General features: G+C 36.1%; 1 protein-coding gene across 4 annotated transcripts in view; it reads left to right on the forward strand.

Annotated features, from left to right (window-relative positions):
- Window positions 1–22,194, forward strand: part of LOC109402136 (SH3 and multiple ankyrin repeat domains protein 1) — a 594,309-nt gene that overhangs the window by 537,858 nt on the left and 34,257 nt on the right. For 2 of the 4 annotated variants that reach the window (XM_062856236.1, XM_062856238.1), the window contains exons 5-7: window positions 8,412–8,580; window positions 9,496–9,690; window positions 19,532–19,598. In XM_062856236.1, the coding sequence (XP_062712220.1) occupies window positions 8,412–8,580; window positions 9,496–9,690; window positions 19,532–19,598 (431 nt within the window). The remainder of the gene's footprint in view (window positions 1–8,411; window positions 8,581–9,495; window positions 9,691–19,531; window positions 19,599–22,194) is intronic. The other 2 variants (XM_062856239.1, XM_062856240.1) reach the window with 1 other exon arrangement.

The following is a 22,194-nucleotide window of genomic DNA, read 5'->3' on the forward strand; positions in this document are numbered from 1 at the left end:
ATTTGTTCCGATAATGATCCCAGAGATTTCCACAAAAATCCTCAAAAGATTCCTTTCGGAGAGTGTTCACATGCTTCCTTCAGAAATTACTTCAGAGATTCCTTCGATAATCTTCCATGGATTGTTAAAAAAAAACTCAAGAGTTTCCTTCCTGATTTTATCTAAAAATTCCTCCAGATATTTTTTTCAAGATTTCCTCTAGAATGCCTTCCATGGATTTCCATATGAATTCTTCCATGGGTAATATCAGAATCTCTTCCGGGAGAATTTATTCGAAATGCTTCCCACTGATTCCTTCAGAAATTCCTACAGCGCATACTTAAAAAAATCTGAAGTACAGAAGTCATTCAAAAAATCCATTCAGGATTCTTCTATAAAAGTTCTCAAAAATTCCTTGTTTTATTTTTGTTATTTTTTATTTTTCTTTCCCTTTTTTTTAGAAGTTCCTTCATGGATTTTTCCAGAAAATATTGTGAAAATTGCTTAAGAATTCTCTCAGGAACTTATTATTAGCTCGTTCCCAAGGCAAGAATTTTGGGTGTTAAACATATTGAAATTCCATATAATAACTGGCGCCCTTTTACCTTCTGCTGACGTTATGTAGAACACCCTTTCTGCCACCTTTTCTGTAAACGGGTCTAATTCAAAGGTTCCTGCAAAACTCACTACGATAGTTTTTAAAAAAAATTCTCAAAAAATTCTCGAACGATTCCTTCAGAAATTTCATTAGGAATTCCTTCGAAAAACATTGCTAGAATTGTACAATGTACTAGTATACGTCGGTTGACGAAATGAATGAATTTAAAAAAAAATAAAATGCTTCCCGCTGATTCCTTCAGAAACTCCTACAGCGAATACTTCAATAAACCTGAAGCACAGAAGTCATTCAACAAATCCAAAAATTCCTTTTTTATTATTTTTGTATTTTTTATCTGTATTAACGAGATTTTTAGCCCTAGGCTAGTTCATCTCGAGACCCACGCTTTACTTCCCTTCCGAAGGAAGAACTCGCATTTTGCGAGTTTGTCGGGAATGGGATTCGATCTTTGTAAATTTTTGTTTTTTTTTTCATTTTTTATCCTTTTTTCTTTAGAAGTTCTTTCATGGATTTTTCCAGAAAATTTTGTGAAAATTGCTTTGGAAATCTCCCATGAACTTATTCGCAAATTCTTCTACAGATTCCTCAAGAAAATCCTACAGGAATTTATTGAGACTTTCTTATTTCACCTTCTGGGTATTTTAATTGACAACCCTAGAAGAATTCCCTCAGGTCTTTCTCCAAGATTTTTTCATGAATTCTTTTAGAAAATATTCCAAAATAATCTTGATATAAAATATTTTAGAAATTCGTTCCTATAATCTTCTTTGGAATCTTTCCAAAATTCTTTCAGAAATCCAAAAAGAGATTCCTACAGCGACTCTTTGAGATATTTCTTTAAGAATTCCTTCAAAAGTTTCACCACTGCTGGATTCCTTCAGAAATTCCACCAGGAGCTCCTTCAGTGAATCTTCTAGGGATTTTTATGGTAAAATCCTTCTAGGATACCAAGGTAAATTCGTTCAAGTTTTCCTTCACGAACTCCTACAAGGAAATAAATGCTTTTCCGACATTTCTTCTGGAATTTCAGGAATTTCTTCAAGGATTCCTGTAGAAATTCCAGCTGGAATTCCTAAAGAGATAATACTTTCAGTAGTATTGGCAGAAATTCCTTCAGCGATTGATGTGGAAATTCATATAGAAATTATGTTATAACTCTCTGGGTATATTTTCATGATTTTTTCAAGTTCCTCAAGAAAATCCATGACAAAATCCTCTAGAATTTTATTTCGATTTTTTTTTACAGGAACCACTTTTGAAATTTCTCAAGAGGTTTTTCTAGCAATCTCTTCAACGGTTTATCCAGAGGCATTTCCAAATTTTCTTCTACAGATTTTCCAATTACTTCCACGGATTTCTAGATTTTTTTGCCATTCCATCAGAATTTTCTCAAGAAGTTTATACTACCGAGTTTCAAGAAATTTGGCAAACCACTACCCCGCATGACGAAAACAAATCTGCCGATAATATCATTGGTAGCTCTACCACAAGAATTTCTTCAGAAATTTCTCTACAGAATCTCAGTATATTCCATATGTTCCAAATAAGTAATTTTTTCACTGAGTTCAGTATTTTTTCAATATTTTTACTGAGTTTTCAACAGCATATTTATCTCGGTACACTCGGTACATATTCGTATTTATCGTTCACCAGTAACGATATTTACCGTGCATCAGTAACTTTTGACAGTTATTTAGCTGAGCTCAGTGACTCATTTACAGAATATCAGCATGAAAAACAACCGAGCGTACCAAGTTAAATCTACTGTGGAGAGATCTTAGTGTGTAGGAATTCGTTCGAAAGTTCCTTCAGGAATACCAAGGGAAACCCCTTCGCCGGAAATTCGTACAAGGACATTTTTTTATAATTTCTCGAAGAAATCCCCCACAGATTCTTCTGGAAATTTCCCCACGGTTTTTCTTAGGAATTCATTCAGATTTTGTTCTAGAAATACACGGAGTTCTACGATTTTCTAGAAATTTCTAGGTATTCCATCAGAATTTTCTCAAAAGGTTTCTTAACGTACTCATTTCTTCTGTGAAAATCTAGGAAATTGCTTACATAAATTATCCCAGCATTTTTTTAGAAATATCTCCAGAGACTCCTCATTATTCCAAGGATTTCACTAAAAAATCTTACATTGATAGTTAGATATTTCTCTATGAATGTTTTAATAAAAATTTCTAGTGCAATTCCTTTATCAGAAGCGGAGAAAATTGCAACAAAATTTTCACAAATTTTCAATTTTGGTAAGACTTTTTAATACTTTCCACCAAGTTCAAATTTATAATTCTTTTCATTGATCACTGAACTGAAATTTTACTCGGAATATAAAAGCGGGTGTCTAATAAGTGAGGCAAAATCCTTAAAACTCGTTTCGTATTTTATTGTAATAATAAAATAGGTCTTCCTGTGTTTATTCTGGAAGTACATATGTTGGAACTCTGAGGATTTTTTTTAATATTTCTTAACAGAATTTCTATATTCCTGGAAATTCCTTGTAGGCCTTTTTTGATTTTCTTGGTAGATAAATAATGACAGCGAATTCTTTCTGAAATTACTGAAAAAATCTCGGTAGGCATGTAAACTTGGTTTCTGAAAGAAATTTTGTGAAAATTCGAGAGTATTGACGATTGCACAAAATATATCTGAATTTTGGCGACATTGATGGTGGAACATTGTATGTGTTCTATTCTGTTTATCTTTCGTTAGACCTATTCCTCTATCAGAAATCGATGAAGAGTCTACTTGCGGAATGTATGATTAAATTCCAATTAAATGTGATTTTTGACTACTTGAAGAAACATAAGGTGAAAGTTCACGATAAAGTCCAATTTGTTTTTAATTTTTAATATTTTGCAGTTTACCTAAAAAATTAAACTTTTAAGAAAGAAAAATCTTGTTTTACGGCATTCTAAAGATATCATTGGGATACCCTCTTTTTATTAGCTAAAACTTTGAGAGATTGGCTGAACTACGGAGAGCTTCATGGAGAAGAAAATATGGTTGTTTTTCAAGGTATTGTTATTATATGACTCGAAAATGTTTTTATATAATTCTCGAAAAAATAAGAAGAGAAAAAAAATAGTTATGAGGGAATGGTGATTTTTTTTAAATCTTTTGTAAAAGTTTGTTAAAAATAATGCTTAATACAGCAGGTTTTTTTTTCTCTCTTTTAGGTTAAGTGATTGAAGAATAAAAAAAAAACTTTGGTAGTTAAAAAAATGAGGAACCTCAAAAGTTTTGTTCGTACCGGGAATCGGAAAAATGAATTTGAATGGAAACCCTGCATTCAGAGCAAGCTTGGCAGGGATTTTGGGTGTTAATCCTCTCCCATTACCGAAATTGCATATAAATACTGTGCCTTTTGCTGCACCTTGCAGCCTTTTCTGTGCACGCCGTGGAAGTTTCTCAAAGGTTTCTTTCAGAAACTCCCACAGGAATTTCTTCACGGATTCTTTCAAAATTTGATGAATTGGATTGCTTCAGAAATCCATGTATAATTTCCTTAAGAAATTTCTCCAGGGTTTCTTTCTGAAATTTTACAATTTGGAAAGTCTTTCAGAAATTTGTCGAATGATTCCTTTAGAAAACCTTCCATGAATTTTTCAGGAATTTCTTTATTTATTCCTTTAGTAAATCCTACATTTTTTTATTCTTTTAGCAAGGCTTTCACGAAGTTTTCCAGGAGATTCTTCAGAAATCAACCTAAAGATTACTCCATAAATTCATCCAAATATTCCAATGACTCAATCTTCTATCAAAGAAAAGATACTTGCCAAAAATCTTCCAGGGTTGCCAATTAAAATTTCCTTCATGGATTCATCCAAAAAATCTCTCAAGGATGGATTCGGATTTTTTGTCTAGGGATTCCCTAAGAAATGCCTCCAGGGGTTCTTTTAGAAATTTCTCAAAGAATCGAGATTGCGATTTAGAAAATCCTCCATGGGTATCTTCGGAAATTTCTTTAAGATTTTTTTTTAGAAATTCCTCCAAAAATTTCTTCTGACTATTCTTCAGAATTTCATCATAAGATTACTCCAGAAATTTCTCCCAAGATTTCATGAGAAATCCTTCAGCAGATTTTCTGAGTAATTTCAGCATGGATTCCTTTAGAAAATTCTCTAGGGATTCTTCAGGTAGAATTCTGGTTCTTTTGAAAAACCTTCTACGAATTCTTTCGGAAATTTCTCCATCGTTTCCTCAAATTAATTTTCCACGTAGGAGAACGGAACTCATCTTGTGCAAAGTGCTCTAATTTTCATCCTACCTAAGACAAAACAAGCGAGAGGATTTTTTCTTGTTTTTTTTTCATTTTTATTTTAATTGTATTTTTTTTTTGTTAAGAGTGAGCATGCGTAATAACAAAAAGAACGGGATGTATCGATGCCTACATCGTCTGTTTTTGAAATAGGATGAATATAGGAGAATAGAATGAAGAAAGGTACTGATACCCTATTCTTTGCGAAATTCTTTCATGGGTTCTTCTACAAAATCTTCCTTAGATTTCTTCAAAAATTCCTCCAAGGTTTCCTTTAGAAGTTCCCCCAGAGATTTATCAAGAAAATTCTCCTGGTTGGTACTATTCCATAAACTCTTCTGGGGATTCCTATACAAATTATTCAAGGGTTCCTTTAGTACTTTTCTAGAGATTTTTGCAGAAAGTTTTAAATGAACTCCGTTTTCAAAAAAAAAAAACTTGCATGGAATCTTTCAAAAATTTCTCAAAAAATTCTCCGTTTATTTTTTAAAATTCATTCAGAAATTTCTCCAAGCAATCCTCTGGAGTGAGAATGAGTTTTACTCAAAAATTCCTGCACGATTTCTTTCAGAAATCCCTCCTGGGATTCTCTAGTGCAGTGTTTCCAAAAGTTTTAGGAGGTATCTCCCCCTTGGAAAAGGCTGAAAATTTGCTAAGCGGATCTACTATTTTACACCACTGTGGCAAAACTAGTATTTAATATGTTTAAATTAGTATCGCTCTCATTTTCATTGAGTTGTTTTGCAAATGCATCGATTTTTTGCATTTAAAAAAAATACTGTATTATTGCATGTAAAAACAATACGTTTTGAAATCATGTTTGTGCTGTACATATTCTTGAACAAAATCGAGCAAAACAGAACGTTATCTTCAACCAGATGTTTTACTAGTGTTCTAAAAGGGTGTTCTTCAACACTCGAGATGTTTGGTTACAAGTACTCAAATAAAACTGATGGCAAATTGAAAAACAATTACAAAAAATATAAAGTACAACTCAGGAATATTTTGGTGTATTTTCAAATGTAGTCAGCTTTGCTCAGTAATCGAAAAAAAAGCCCAGTGATCCTAATTGACAAACTTCCTCTGAATTGGAGAACTTTTTATTGTCAAATAAGTAGACATCCTTCAGTCATTACTCGGTTTTGAGAGAATTCAACGCTGAATTTGTGGAAAATTTTCAAATAAGCTGCTAGTAATAAGCAATTTAACATTAATATCTTGAATCCCTCCGGGAAACTTCTCTGAAATACTTTCAAACAATGTGTGACGACTTTCACCCGAAAAGTGTTCTAAGATTCGTCTCAAAAACAATGTGTTTGATAGAAATTCCCATAAAAAACGCTTAAAAACAATACTTTTTTATCAAGTCAAATAAAAACCCTGTCCCTTTCATAAGTTGGACAAAAATAAATAAAGAATTTTCGTCATAGAAGTTTCTTCATATACATTTTATTAAATATCGGAATTCTTTCGGAAATTCGTGTAGCATTCTTATTTGGTTTTTTCTTTAAATTTTGCCAAAAAATCCACATAAACATCACAAATTCTTCAAAAATTCAATCGATCTCGAAACAGACATTTTTCAATAATCCTAAAAACAAAAAATCTTGAAATGCCAGGGAGTTTTAATGATTTAATTGACATTCTGGACTTCCCAAGTAACATTTTAAGTTTTGTTCGGCTCTGCAAGAGATCTTCATGACCAATTTTATAAAACTTGCAATAAAACTGAATCATACATCAAAACCTCTCGATAACCTCTTTAAGAGCATCTTCCGGCTAAGTGGACCACTCTCGGAGAGGTTTTGCAAACCGCATTAAGAGTAGCAATAAACCCGTTTTAAAACCTATTTGAAATATTTCCCATTCTCGATTGTTGTTGTTTTTTTTTTCAACAAAAACTATGACAGCTCAAGATGCAGAGAAGTTTCTTCGATGGCACGTAAAGTTCAGGAGGATACATCATTCGTAAGTAGAAAGCGATTGTTTCAAAGTAGTATTTTAGTAGTTATTGTGCTGGTAGGCTTATGCGCATTCGAATTTACCGTGAATATTGGGGTTGCAGAATCATAAAATTAATGCGCTTCGAAAATAGTGAATATTATCATCTTGGAATGAAATAAATCAATTTGTGAATTTAGTTAAACTATCCCGAATCACAAGAAAACTCAGCAGAGAGAGTTTATTTATGTGAGCATGTTATGAAAATGGTTGTAAACTACCAATTCATTGCAAATTTAAGCAAAATTAACTATTTTTCATACACGTAAGCTAATTCTTCAATATGGCGACGACCATAATTAGCGAAAATAAAACGAAAGCAAGTTTACTTTTATGATGACCGCAATAAACCTAGCAGTGTCGTAGTTTCTGCTTTTCCACCAACAGATGTCGTTACCAATCGAACGGATCGCCATCTGTTGAGAGTTTTAACAGTTTTATTGTGGTAATTATGATTACCAGAAGGTTTACAAATCGGAAAGTTTTGTTTACTCTTAAAATCTGTCTTTATGGATATCTTCAAGTATACTATAAAACATTTTATTAATGGTTTTCATAAAAGCAGTCATAAAACTGTGAGTTTTAATTATTGCTGTAATAAAACATTAATATAAATCAAACAAAACCAATCAGCGATGGAATTGTTACTTGGGATTGTATTTTACTACTTCTGATATTTCTCAATTATTTAAAAAATCGCCCCCCATTTCAGTATTTTCAGCCCCCCAATTTTGGGGTTTTCAAATTTTCGCCCCCTTTGGCCTGATTTTCGTCCCCTGGGGCTATATCTACTATATCGAACTGGTTTCCTTTGCGCTGCTCTCACTTTTCTACCCTGTCCATGGTAGAATGATGAGCACGAGGATGTTCATGTGTGGCTCTTGTTCCTGTTCCAGTACGATTGGGATCCATTATGAGTTGCCGTTGGCCGATATCCATGTTTCCGGGTCCGTTAGAGCATCTGCTCAGAAGAGGGTCAGGTGTCAGCCGCTTTCGGGGGGAAGAACAACTGACGAAAAATTGCATGTGCCGGTGCTGGGATCGAACCCATGACCATCCATTTATGAAGTGAACGTGCAGCCACTACGCCACGGGCCCCGGCAATGCAGTATTTATGCTTTTTTTTAAGTGTGTTTAGTTTCATAATAAATAAACATTTATTATTGAATGTTTTATCATTTTGACTCTTAATCATTGGTTGTCAAAAAAGTGAAAGAACATTCTCCATTTTCTAATGAAACGACCAAAGTTACCACTCACTCAAATTTGCACCGCCCCCTCGAATCAGACGCCCTTGCAAATGTGGCACACCGCTGTAAATGTAACAGCTAGCAGCAGGATCCGAGCGATTAGCAATTCAAATTCCGGCACGTGGTCGCGCTTAAGTACCTAGCCCCTGCTAGAGCTGAACAAATCCATCGATTTGCATACTAATTAAAAACCATTCGATTCCACCAAAACAACAACTCGTCGTATGTCACTTTGCAGGAATATCAATAATGCATCTGAATGTTATTTTTTCTCTTCTTTTTTCCCCCCTTTCCACAACAGCACCCTACTGGAGCTGGGCGCGTCGCCCAACTACCGGGACACCAAAGGTCTGACGCCGGTTTACCTCTCGGTGACGCGTAAAACCGATTCGAAAATTTGCGAAATTCTACTGCACGACCACGCCACCCTCGGCATCCAGGATAGCCAGGGCTGGCAGGAGGTCCATCAGGTAATTGACTATGAAGAATGATTGGAAATAAATCATAGAATAGTATAAGCCATAATTGACAAAGTAGTCATCTCTAGAATTGACATTAGAAACGGTGATTGGTTACTAAGTAGAGCACAAATGGATTAACTCGAGGTTAGACTGCTTTTCATAACGATATGATCACTTTTGGACACAAGGGTATCAGAAAAATGTTCTTATTCCATGCAGTTTGAAATTTATTTAGAAGTTTCATAATAATTTGAAACTGGTGTTAAACTATTTCATGCTTTCAATGATACAATGATAACTATCGTAAACAAACGGTATTAACGAATTAACATATTCTGTTTTCTTAATTTTTAAAAGTAACCATTTCGTGTTGAAAAGCAGTGTTTAAGAATCAACTTAGGTATTTTTCAATAGAACAAAAAATCATAAGAATTTTTAATATTTATTACAGTGAAAATTGGAGAAGGAGTATCATTCTTGTAGGTTTTTAGTATTTTTAGTTGTTTGATCTACTTACTATCTGACTATTTCGAAACCTTCTCCCCAGGAAAAAGAGACTACTTCAAGATTTTATTATAAGTATCAGAGTCAAAAACAGAAAATTTTAAAGTTGAACTGTAGCAATAATTCTAATGATTCTCTTTTTTCTTCTCTTTTCTCTCATTTTACTATCCGTACAAAAAAAAACTATTCACTGACCACTGTCCCAAACTTTCCAATCCACATAACAATTTTCACAACTACTACTCTTTCAATCCTACCACCAAAACCGTAATCCCACACTTGATCGAAACTTGACCTGGAAACTGACTCCCCGAATCCAATTATCAACAAAACACACACTTCAAACAAACGTCCAACCGACACACACTCGTAAAAATACCGTACCCAAAAAAAACAACACCCCCCAAATCACTGTTGTAGGCTTGTCGGAACGGGTTAGTGCATCACCTAGAGCACTTGCTGTTCTACGGTGCGGATATGGATGGGCAGAACGCTTCCGGCAATACGCCGCTGCATGTTTGCGCTGTTAACAATCAGGAGGCTTGCGCTAGAATGCTTCTCTTTCGCGGTTCCAACCGGGGCGCACTAAACTATGCCAATCAGACACCGTACCAGGTAGTATCAAAGTTTCAACTAGCAACCAGAAAAAAAAAACAATGCTCTATGTTGTGTATCTACTGTGTATTTCACTTTTGTTTTCATTTATTTTTTCACACTCTTCTCGTTTTCACAAACGACTAGCTCCAGTAGATGACAACCCCTCACTGTTGTTGTTGTTGTGTATAGAAAAAAAACCCCATGTTTGAATTGTTTTACTTCCGTTTCCCGATCCTGTTCCTTTCCCTATCTGATTTCACCAAACCCGTTCACTCCGTGTGTTTAGTTTAATCGGCTGCCGAGGAGGATTTACACAAAAGTTTTCCCTGATTTGTAATTTTTAGGTTGTTAACAAATAGATTCATAAATTTTGGGGTCTCCAGTTAGCCTAGTGGTTAAGGCTATAGATCGCCAATCCGGAGACAACGGGTTCGATTCCCGTTCCGGTCGGGAAAATTTTCTTGACTCCCTGGGCATAGTGTATCATTGTACTTGCCTCACAATATACAAATTCATGCAATGGCAGGCAAAGGAAGCCCTTCAATTAATAACTGTGGAAGTGCTCGAAGAACACTAAGTTGAAGAGAGGCAGGCCAAGTCCCAGTGGGGACGTAGAGCCAAAAAGAAGAAGAAGAAGAAGAAGATTCATAAATTTTCATCAAAAAAAATATGCATAATTTAGAACTGCTGCCGAAAATTCACATGTCGTGTTCTATTTCTAAGGTAGTTTACACGGTGATACATTTTTTTTGGTCTAAATTTATAACAGTTTTATTTTTCAAATGACGGGATTTCCCGAAAACCCGGAAAAAAATACAAATTTTCCAAAACATTGGTAAAAAATATAAGAATGGATTCTAAAGCATTATTAATCTAATTCTATCGGTTGATTAAAACGTTCAATTGATTTTGATCTAAATATAACTATTTTTGCATGACAAATTGATTCAAACATGTTTTGGAAGGTGATTCTTTTTATTTTATTTTTTTTTATTTATTTACTTATTCTATTTACAGCTCTTTTGTCCTCAAGAGCACTACGTGAGCGGGAGTCATTATAACTACTGTAGTGAACCGAGTCTGAGAAGTCTTTTTCTTATTTTACTATTGGGACTGGTAGCTACTGCTCCTCTTCTACAAAATTCTCAAATTTTGACTATTTGTCAACCTATTATATGTGCATCATTGATACAAATTTGAGCTCGATTGGTTGATCTTTGCGAAGCCATATCCGTTCTCGTAAAACACTATTTTTTAGACTACCAATTTTTGAACTGTTATATCTCGGAAGCCAGAGAACCGAATTGAATGAAATTTTTAACGTTTATCAACAATGTATTTATACTTGATACGACGTTATAAAATTTATTATTTTCTCACGACGAAGAAAGTTATAGCGGTTGAACATTTTCACCCATATAGAAGAAAATAGATCAAATTTACAATACCGCACAAAACCTACTAAATGTGTTCTTCCTTTAATCCAAATAGGCTCTAATATATCTTATTATAGATATCTTGAGAACAGAAGTAGACAATCTTTGGATATCAAAACTTAAATGCAATGACAATGAAGTAAACAAAATGTGTTTTTAGGGAAAGATCAAAAATTTGTCCATGCACATAACTTTTTTCAACGTTCAAAAAGTAGCTATGTTTTGAAGACTCGTGAAGCATTAACATATTGTTGACAAACGTTCAAAATTTCGTTCAATTCGGTTTACAGGCTTCCGAGGTATGACAGTTCAAAAATTAGTTGTTTAAATATTAGTGTTTTACGAGAACGGTTCTAGCTTCGCAAAAGATTACCCGATCGAGCTCAAATTTGCACCAATGATGCACATATAATAGGTTGACAAATAGTCAAAATTTGAGGATTTATTTTAAGCTACACAATTTAAAAATGTTACATCATATAACCTGTAACAAAAGGACCACGTCGTATCGCAAACATTTTTCCATCAGTTTCTAAATTTACAGCCTGCTCTTAGTATGAAGCTTGCGTTCAACATTCGATACAATAAATTGTTTAATTATAATTCAGTGCAATTGCATAGAAATTTATATGGCAAATTTGTTTACATCTGGTGTAAGTTTCAGAATTTTTTGCTGTGTAAGACGTTGTGTCACGTTCCACGTTGCCACGTTCGAAACATGTGGCATATTTTCGGGAGAAATTTCTGCAGAATTTTCTGGGGATATTTTACACACTTGTAACCATTTCCGACAAACTTCTTTTGAAAATCTAGTGTTAGATAATACTAGAATCATGAAGTAGTAAATACACCTTTGTAAATGTTTCGGGGGAAATCCCTTGAGAATGGTGCATTGCTATAGTCATGATCTGAGCCGAATTATGGCGAACAAACTTATTGGAATCATTCGCAAACAAATTTATATACAGAATTATACAGGAAAAAAATGGAAAATAATTCGTAACGGATCTTCTATTTCCGACTCTTGGAGGCATTTCTTCTCAAGTGAAGGCTTAATATCTTGCAAAACTCAAACATATTCTGGGCAAGATTTAAAGAAAAAGAAATTTGTAGGAAAATGATTTATTTACTTCAAAACGAGTTATTTCGTATTAAGTTTATTTAGATTCTTCTCCAGAAATTCATAACAAAGAATCCAGAGCAATGTATATAAAACGTGCTCTTTTAAGGCTTGGAGTTTTTCAACATTTTCTAAGCAGCGGAGCGGACCTGGTGTGATGGTTAGTGCACTTGACTATCACGCCGAGGACCTGGGATCGTATCCCACTCCCGACAAACTCGCAAAATGTGAGTTTTTCCTTCGGTAGGAAAGTAAAGCGGTGAACTATCCAAGGGCCAAAACATTTTCTAAGCAACATTACAACAGTTTTGTTAGATGGATCCGCCTTGATTAATTTATAAATTTTTGCCATTGGTCACATAATATGTTTAAATTTCTTCAAATAGTTTCTCTTAAAACCAAAATGTTGAAAAGCAAGCTTAAGGAGTTGCAATTAGAAAATTTTAAATCACTTCTTCAAAGAAAGATTTTGATGGCCTATTTTTCTTATATATTTTTTCTTATATGGGTTTCAACATCATAAACCCTAATACCTTGTAATTTGATTTTATGATGGTCCTTAAAGCCTCTTAAAGTCTATTTGACTAAAAAATGTGACTTGGGTTTCCCCCTTATCTTCCCAAACTTTGTTAGAGAATTCTGAAGTTTGCTCCAGAAAAAAGATAACTCCTCTATCAACATAAACACCGTAAGAAGAGTGTTAAAAAAATCCGTCGAAAACTTCTCTGTTTCAAAAGTCTGAGTGGAAGAACTTTTTCATATCTTACATTCCCTAAATGTATCAAGTATTGAGGTTTTCCCTAGAAATTTCATAAGCAATCATATTATCAAGTTCAAATTTCGATCGAATCCAACTGTCCAAAATAACTCTTACACTTTTATTCAGGATTGCCAAGATGGCTTCATATTCCCATATTGAAACTCCTATATCTGGAGTAGGGTGGCCCACACTGATATGAAAAACAAAAAAATCGAAAAATGCCAAGTCTTACCTCCTAAATCAGTTGTTTTGGACTCCCAGAAGCTACGTTCAAAATTTGAACAAAATCGGTTGAGCCTAAGGGGGCGCTCAAAACGCTTGAAGTTTGTATGGGAAAACTTGGCCAAATGTATGCAGAAATTTTATGTTTTCGAATTTTGCCGCTAGGTGGCGCTGTAAGCGTTCAATAAATAAACCCCTTGGTATTATTGTAGATGACTATATGCCAAAGAACTTTGTCGAAGACCGCGAAGTGATCCGAAGGCTGTGAAAAAAAGTTATACCATCTAGGCAAAGTGAGGCAAAGTATTGTGTTTAAACCGATCGAGGCGATTTTGTCACAGCGAACTCGATGTTACAATTTTGAACTGCGGAACCTGGAATTCATCTAGAAGTTTCATCGGGCAGTTGTCTATGATTTCCTCTAGGAGTTCCACCGGGAATTCCTCTACATGATAAACCAGGAACTCCAACGGTTCCACCGGTAATTACTCAAAGTAGTCTACCGGAAATTACTGCAGAAATTCCACCGGGAATTGCTCTAGGAGTTGCATCGAGATTTTCTCTAGATATTCCGCCAGGAATTCCTTAGATGACAAACCGGAACCTCCACAGGTTCACCTCGAAATTCCCCCAGGAGTTCCCCGATAATTTCTCTAGGAGTTAGACCTTAAAACCCTCCTCGGATTCTTCCGAAAATTACTTCTGGAGAAATTCTTCTGGAACATCCTTCGAGAATTCTCTCGGAAGTTTCTCCGGAAATTCTACCACAATTTCATCCAAAGTTCTCGGAGGATTGGCCTGGAATGCGTTGGAATTTCTTCTAGGAATTCCTCCGAGAATTCATCCAGAAATCCCTCCGGATATTGTGCTCATATGTAGCTCCTCCAGAAATCTTCTATGAACTCGTTTAATAATTCTTCCAAGAAGTTTATCGAGGGTTACGCCAGCAGTTCGTTCGGGATTTTAAAAGAAGTTCCTCGAGTAATTCTTCTGAAAGTTTCTAGCGAAATTCTTCTGTAGCTTCGTGAATTCTGTCAGCATTTCCTCAGAAAAATACCTAAAATTCTTGAAACATGTTTCCAGGAGTCCTTCCAGGAATTATTCAGTTAAGTTTCATGAATTATTCGGAAATTTTACTAGGGCTTCCTTCGTATTTTTGTCCAGGAATTCCTCCGAGAACTCTCCAACGACACTTTCAAGGCTTTTTCCAGAATTTCTGCCAAATGTTTTCCCGGGAATCGTTTTCTAAAGATAGGTACTTTGAGAATTCTTCAAGGAGTTCATTTAAGCATTCTTCCAGGCATTTATTTGGGTATAATCAAGAGCTCCTTTAAAAATTCCGAAAGAAATCATCCAAGAAGTAAAACCTCAAACGCTATGAGAAGGAACTTCTGAAGGAATCCTAAAATGAATTCCTGGAAAAATCTCAAAACGAATTCCTGGAGGAATTCATGAAAAAATTTCTGCAAGAATCGCGAAGGGATTACTGGAGGAAGTCCTGAAGAAATTCCCAGAGGAATTCAGAAAGGAAAGGAAAGGAAAGACTCTGAGGACTGTACCACAATTATTTCAAGAATTTTTACAAAAAATCTTCCAATTTTTTCCGGGGTTTTTGCCTACTTTGAGATTAATTCCAGGAGTTAAATCAAAAATTCTTCGTGGAGCTCCTCTAGAATTCTGTGAATAACCAAAAGTTACTACAGAAATTTCTCCGAAAATCCTTTCACGAGTAAAGCCCCAAATACAATAAAAAAGAAAGAAATTTCAACAATTAGCAATTCCTGGAGGAATCCCAAACGGAATTTTGGGAGAAATATCAAAGGGAATACCTTGAAGAATCTCTGGAGAAATTGGAAATCCTGAAAAGTACAGAGAATCCTTGAAGATAGCATTAAAAATTTTTTGGAGGGATTCTGGACAGAATTTAAGGTAGGAAAAAACAGTCTTAAGAAGAAATTCAGGAGAATTCTCGAAAGGAATCCCGGATGGAACGCCAGAATGAACTCCGGGGGAAACCTTTTAGAAGAATCCCAGAAGGTATCCAGAAAAAATATCCTGGAGGAATCCCGGAAGGAAACCCTGAAGGAACTCTGGAAGGAATTCCTGGTGAAATCCCGGAAGAATTTCGTAGAGGAATCTCGGAAGGAATTCCTGAACGAATCCCGGAATGAATTCCTGGAGGAATCCCGTAAGGAATTCCTGGAGAAATTCCGGAAGGAACTACTCGAGGAATATCAGAAAGAATTATGAATCTTGGAAAAATTGCGGAATTCTGTGAGGAATACATTGAACAATTTCAGGAGGAATCCTGGAAGGAACTTAAGCTGAAAGGAGCATTCTTAAAAAGAAATCCAACAGAATTCTCGAAATGAATTTCTGGAAGAATTCCGGATGGAACTGCAATGTATGTCTTGAAAATTTTCGGAAAAAAAACTCTGGAAAGAATACCGGAAGGCATTCCTGGAGGAATCATACAAAAAAATGCTGGGGAAGTTATGGAGAACATCCAGAAGGAATTCTCGGAGGAATGCCAGAATAAACTCCTGGAGGAATCGCATGAAGATTTTTCGGACGAAAAGGAAGGAATTCCGAAAGGAATCCCTGTAGCGATCACGGAAGCAATTCGTGGAGAAATTGCACACAAATGGGTACACTAATGGAAACATTCATGAAGGTAAGAATCATTAGAAATACTCCTAAAAAATTTTGTGTAGAATAATTTTTTATTTTTTTTTTTGCAATGAAAGAAAAACTTTCATTAGAATATGATAGGTTCCATCAATATCATCGTGCTTCGCGGTGGTTGAATGGGACCGGCCACGTGCTCTATCGTGCAAGACACACAAATTTGGATCGAGCATGCCGTGCTATAACCGTCACAATTTTTTAAGCTCTAGCCGTGGAAACCGAGGTCAGACTGAGGTTGTCAATCAAACCATGCATTATGATTCATAATGCAACCGAAATGAGTTGCATTATGAACCATAGTGCAATTGTTTGGTATCGTGCGGAAAAGTAGACCGTTACCTCACCGAAATGGCAAGTATAAAGTAGAATATTATAGTGTCGAGTTGCAGAAATATATTGACAAATGTACGAGTCGTGCAGTGAAAATTTGCATTTTGCAACTCGTTGCATAAATAACTATTTCATGGAATTTGTGTCAGATATTCCGGGTTGAACAAAATTGTTTAGAGGAATTTTTGCATGCTTATAGAAATAACTGAAGGTATCCTTGGTGGATCTCTTGTTAACATAGTTGGAGGTATATCTGATGGATTCGTTGGAGGAATTTGTTAAGCACTCCTTGAGGAAATCCTTGCAGGAATTTCTGTAGGAATTCCGAAGAGGAATTCGTGAAGCAATCCTTCGAGGGCTACCCTAAAAAAGTAGAGGCATTTCTGATGATTTTTTTTGCAGAAATTTTTAGAGTAACCCTTGCATGAAATGATGAAGAAATCCTTGAAAACGTTTCCGAATTAATCACTGGAGGTATTCGTGAGAGAATCCTTGAAGGAATCGTCTAAGATCATTGAAACTTTTTCTCACAGATCTTCCTGTAGGAATTCTTAGAGGACTAACTGAATCTATGGAGGACTTTTTAAGATTTTTTGAATATCTTGCAAAATTTCCGAAGAAACCTTTCGAAGAATTGCTGAAGGAATCTCTGGAAGAACTATTCAGCGGCCTTACACAGTGCATCATTTTTTTGTATCAAGAGCAAACTTATGTCTCTTCTCTGACAGGTTTTGGGCCGTTAAATCCGAATCCGGGCTCAGATTTGCTCCAGCTCGTCATAATTTTCAGCTAAACCTATAAATTGAGGGCTAATTTTGTGATTTTAGGCTTTTTTGATTGCAAGCAAATTAAGCATGGAAATATTTTTTCAAGCAATTAAAGGGTAAATTGGTCAGTTACCATCTAAATTAACGACTCATGCAAAATATTTCGTTTTACCAAACCAAGTTTGATAGATTTAAGCATTTCATTAAGTAAACTTGCATGCAATTTTTGGAGGGTGTCTTGTATGGGAAATATCGCACCTACACTGAAAGGGCTTGCGGTTGAAATTAGTATTCTGAGGGTCAATTTAAATACACAACGCCACTAAATTTGTGCAAACTGATTTTCGTTTCAATTCAACAGATTAATGTTTTCAATTTAACTATGGACCCGATTTACAATTAACCTTCCGTAACTCGCGCGGTTGACTACCTGCGTCAGCACCACGCTAATGCTGAGTACAAAAAGCGAGATTTTTTCAACGTGTTGTACAAAATACAACAGCGCGATCGCTCGTGGGTTAAAAAAAGTTTCTGTTGGCAACCGGATTCGAACCAATAACCGTGAGAGATTGCAAGGTTCGCACGCCGCCACTCGGCTATCGTACCGGTTGATATGGAAGGAAATAAAACGCACACAAGAAGCATATGTTGGTCAAACATAACGTTTTGCCATGGTAAATTTGAAAACATTTTTATGCTGGTCATTACCTCAAGCCGTATTTCAGTGTATCATAAATCGCTTAAGGAAAAGTTAGCTGGAGCACAAAGATGGCCGTTTTTCATTTTATACGACAATACAGCAGAATGTACCTAGTAAATTTGTGGCCTTCAAAATTTTTTAAAAATTTCAAAATTGCAAAAAAAACTCATCACCTTTAAATATAATCACGCAATCACGAAAACACTGTCACCGAATACTAATAACACTTCCTCCGGGGAGGCGCACCTGTTCATCATTATTATCTCAACAGCTTGTCGCAAACTTTCTTTCTTAGCACATCCATCATATTTAAATACAACGCTGCTAATGTCGTCTCATCCCGTCGTTGAAAGCAAGCCATCATCGAAAGCCTCTCGTTTGCAGCACTCGGACAGATGAGGTTTAAGCCTGGTTTATACTTTTGTGTACATTAGTATATTGTAAATAAACATTTTTTTTTTCACACATGTCTCACGACAACGGCTGACGCGATGTGGAACATCTGAGCAACAGCGACCGGTCGAGGTGGTAGACCAAAAGGCAGATCGCAGATGAAGATGAACTTCCAGCGCAAATCTCACGCCTCCACCCTGTGGCTGGTCGCATAGCGTTTTTTGCCACAAGTCGGGGGTAAATGGGGCAAGATGGTCATCATTAGGTTGATCTCTGTTCATGCTAACTTCAGAATTGTTATTAAATAAGATACATTGTTCTTTATTGGTATTCAATGGTCACCTTAAGATGCATTACACTCTTAATCATACTAGTTGGATTGATTACGTTTCCACCCAGACCTGGGGAGTAGTTAGCAATGGCGTATACTAACGGTAGCAGCAATCCGAGAATGCTACTGCACTTCTACAACATCGTTCATCGATAGAATACTGTGAAATGTTAAGCAACTTTAAAGCTGCTTAAGGACAAACGTCTTGAAATCCCGCTTCAACATTGCATCGAAACTTCAGACGCACAAATCTCAAGAAGCAAACTTCAAACAACAATGTATATCATAATTCTGTTCTTGCTCACTTGTAATTAGCTTAAAATAAAAAGCTCAGGTGCACTGGTTTTGTTTACAAAGCGATTTGTGCCTTCGAAATCGTGAGTAGGTGCCAAAGTCGGCCAATGTGGCGGCCATTTTGGAATTCTAACAAGTCTGTCATTAATGCACTAATAATAAGTCTTGCTGGAACTTCAGGGTGAAGTTCCAATCTAGTTTCTTGAGGAAAGATTGATAGCTGCTTGAGATGTTTCTCTGGACTTTATGTAACCTGAAGTTACTCGTCAGCATACTTCGACCTCTTAAGCAGCCAGGAAGTTCTATTCGGCAATCTATCCGAACATTGTGGAACTTGAATGCCATGGAAATTGAAGCTTTTGATAACTTTTGAATCTATGGTAACTATGTTGTTCAAAATTTCTAGAACATCAGTTAAATTTGTTTTAACAAATTACATTTTCAGTCAAATACACTAGCAAAGGCTCTCAGAACCATTATAAAACCAAAATAAAAGATAAAGGGTTTTATGACCGTTTTTAAATCCTCTACAGGAAAAATTGGTCATCAAAATTATACGTGGGATACTTGTAGCTACACTGCTTATCAGTAGAATTTCAAAACTTAAGGCTTAAGAGCTTCTTAACTCAAGAGAGTTCATCTTCCTCCACACTCCCCACGTGTAATTTTCCTCGGCACCCATTTGTTTTTCTTTCACACAACAACTTCATCATTATACATATCCCCATCCCCCTGCAGACAGGGAAGTACAAGATGACGATACTAATTGATCGTGTTTTCGCTTTTTTCTTCTTCTGTCGTTCCTCCCGCGGATACAGGTCGCCGTAATTGCCGGCAATTTGGAGCTGGCCGAGATGATACAGAACTACAAGTGCGAGGATATCGGTAAGTAGACGACGCGTCACGGCGTAGCTAATACAGTCGTAGCAAGCGTAGAAAAATGAGTTGCCTGGGAAACGGCACAATGCAAAGAAAACAAACGTTTTGTCTTGAAGCTGTTTATTTTCCTTCTTCGCCACATCATTATAATGTTGTTTTTTCCTTAAATTTGTTTCGCAACAAAAAAAACGCAACATTTTGCTCTCGTTTTTCTCGCTGCTTACGTTTTTCAAGTCACATCATTTAGGGCCGATTTCTTCACCTCGGCTTAACCGGTAAGCCGGGCTTACCCATACAGTTAAACCTGGCTTAACGCTTAAGCCAGGGTGAAGAAATCGCCCCTTAGAATATCCGTTTCTTGTTCGCATCATCGTCATCATCATAATCTGGTTTGTTTTGTTCTATTTTAGCACTGGTTCAAAATCATTCGTTTTCGTTTTACCTTGATTGGATACGTTCCTAATCTTGTTATGTGTTTTCACGTTAGTTGCATCAAGCACTCCATTTTACAAAACGATTTTATCAAATTTCACGCCTCATCGCAATTATGATGACGCGATCATCATGAAAGAATAAAAAATCAAACTCTTTCTCACTCGAATGCTCGTTATGCCATGACACAAACACACGCAATCTATCAAGTCATCGCAATCAACTTATAGGAATTTGCAATGTTTGTGTTTTTTATTCTATTCTCTAGATGTGCCGCTACGTTTTTTGCTCGTTTTAGACAATTCTAGCAACATCATCTCACTTTTTATATCCATAGATGTTCTTTTCTTATTGTTTCGCGTAACTTTCTTCATGTCACGTACCATTTCAGCAAGCACAAAAAAACGCACATTTCTGACATACACACACACGATCACGATTATCATCAGCAGAGTAGGCTACGACCGCGACACTGCGTCTAGCAAGGCCTACTTCGACACACTCTTGTTCATGTTTCTTTCTACTATCGCACTCATTTCATTATGTTTTCCGTTCTGAACAATGTGAATGCATTTTCCATTATGCTCAACGATTGTGTCGCTGTCCGATCTGTGTGTGTGTGTGTGTGTGTCTATCTCGTACGTGTGCAAAATAATTTCTCCTATCTGTTCACAGAAAATATTCTCGTTTTTTTTCGTTTTGGGTTTTTGCACTATAATAGAAAGAATGTCGCTTCTAGAGCGAATAAAACGAAACAAAAAAATGCTCGGAATGATGTTTTCCTTTCTTCTAAAATATTTACGCCTGGGGGCCGACCCATTGTTATTGTTTACATTTTTCCGCTACCTTACCACTACTCTTTTCACCGTGTCGCGTTGTGCGCTATCGCTCTAGGCGAGATGTCGAGGAACGCTGCTGCTTTCTAGAGAGCTCTTCTATAGAGTCGCTAAAGATAGACACACTTTCGCAGTCGTTGGGGGTTTAGTTTTTTTTTTCTTACAAAAAATGTGAAAAATGAGGTACATACGCCATAATTAGGACGACCCACTGCTCTGCTGGGAATTGAATTTGTTATTTTTTCACTTGCGCTCATCAATCATGGCCATAATTGAGATGTGCGATCAGTAGCCTACTTAGTGAACGCTCAATACGATGACAGATGTGAGGAGAAAACGAAAGGTGAGTTGGTCGAAGTAGGTGATTGCTGTTTGCCGGGCTTTACACTGTAACTGAAACTGAATTATACTATCCATGTGAACATGGTACAGCAATTTTAATGATGTGTGCGGATTTGTGAATTACCTTTAAATATTAACAAAAATATAACAAGGAACTTCTCAAAATGTCAGGCCTGTGGCGTAGTTGGCTAATTCCGATCCTGAGTTTGATTCCCAACCCCGGCTCATACAATTTACATGCAGTCATTCGCTTGCGTAGTGTCTTATTTAGGGGCTGTCCATAAACCACGTGGTCATGAGGGGGGGGGGGGGGGGGGGGGGTTTGGCCAATGACCATTTTGTATGGACAAATAAAAAATTTAAAAATTTTGTATGGACTAATGACCACGCGGGGGGGGGGGGGGGGTTGAGAAGTCACAAAAAAATGACCACGTGGTTTATGGACAGCCCCTAGTAGACAATATACTAAAAACCAAAAAACTATTTTGAAGGTTTCCTGAACAATCAGGGTGAAGAAGAACATGCGAAACATGTTAAAAATATAAAAGTATAAAAGTATAAACGTGGTGGGTACACAAAGGAATTTTGTCTAACTTATTTTTTTCCTTTTGACAAATACCTTGAGGATATGTTTTAGAATCATTCGATAAATTTCCAGAAAATTCCCCTTAAATACTTACAGAATTTTTCAATGATATTCCCATAGGAATCACAGGAGTATTTAGTTCCCTTAATATATTTTTAAAGGCAAGGCTGAAAGGATTCTTAAAAAGTCCTTGGAAGAACCCTTGGATTGATTCTTTGGGCATTTCTTGAAAGAGTTTTGGGATAAGCCCGTTAAGGAAGTTCCACAAAAAATCTTAAAGCAAAATTGATGCATCTTTCGGAACAAAATTCCGGACTATTAATGACAGAAGCAGCGAAAAAACCCATACTAAAAAAAATCTTGAAGAATTCCTGGAGGAATCCCAGAACTAGAAGAATCATTGGAG

The sequence above is a fragment of the Aedes albopictus genome, chromosome 3 (genome assembly GCF_035046485.1).
Source record: "Aedes albopictus strain Foshan chromosome 3, AalbF5, whole genome shotgun sequence".
Taxonomy (NCBI): domain Eukaryota; kingdom Metazoa; phylum Arthropoda; class Insecta; order Diptera; family Culicidae; genus Aedes; species Aedes albopictus.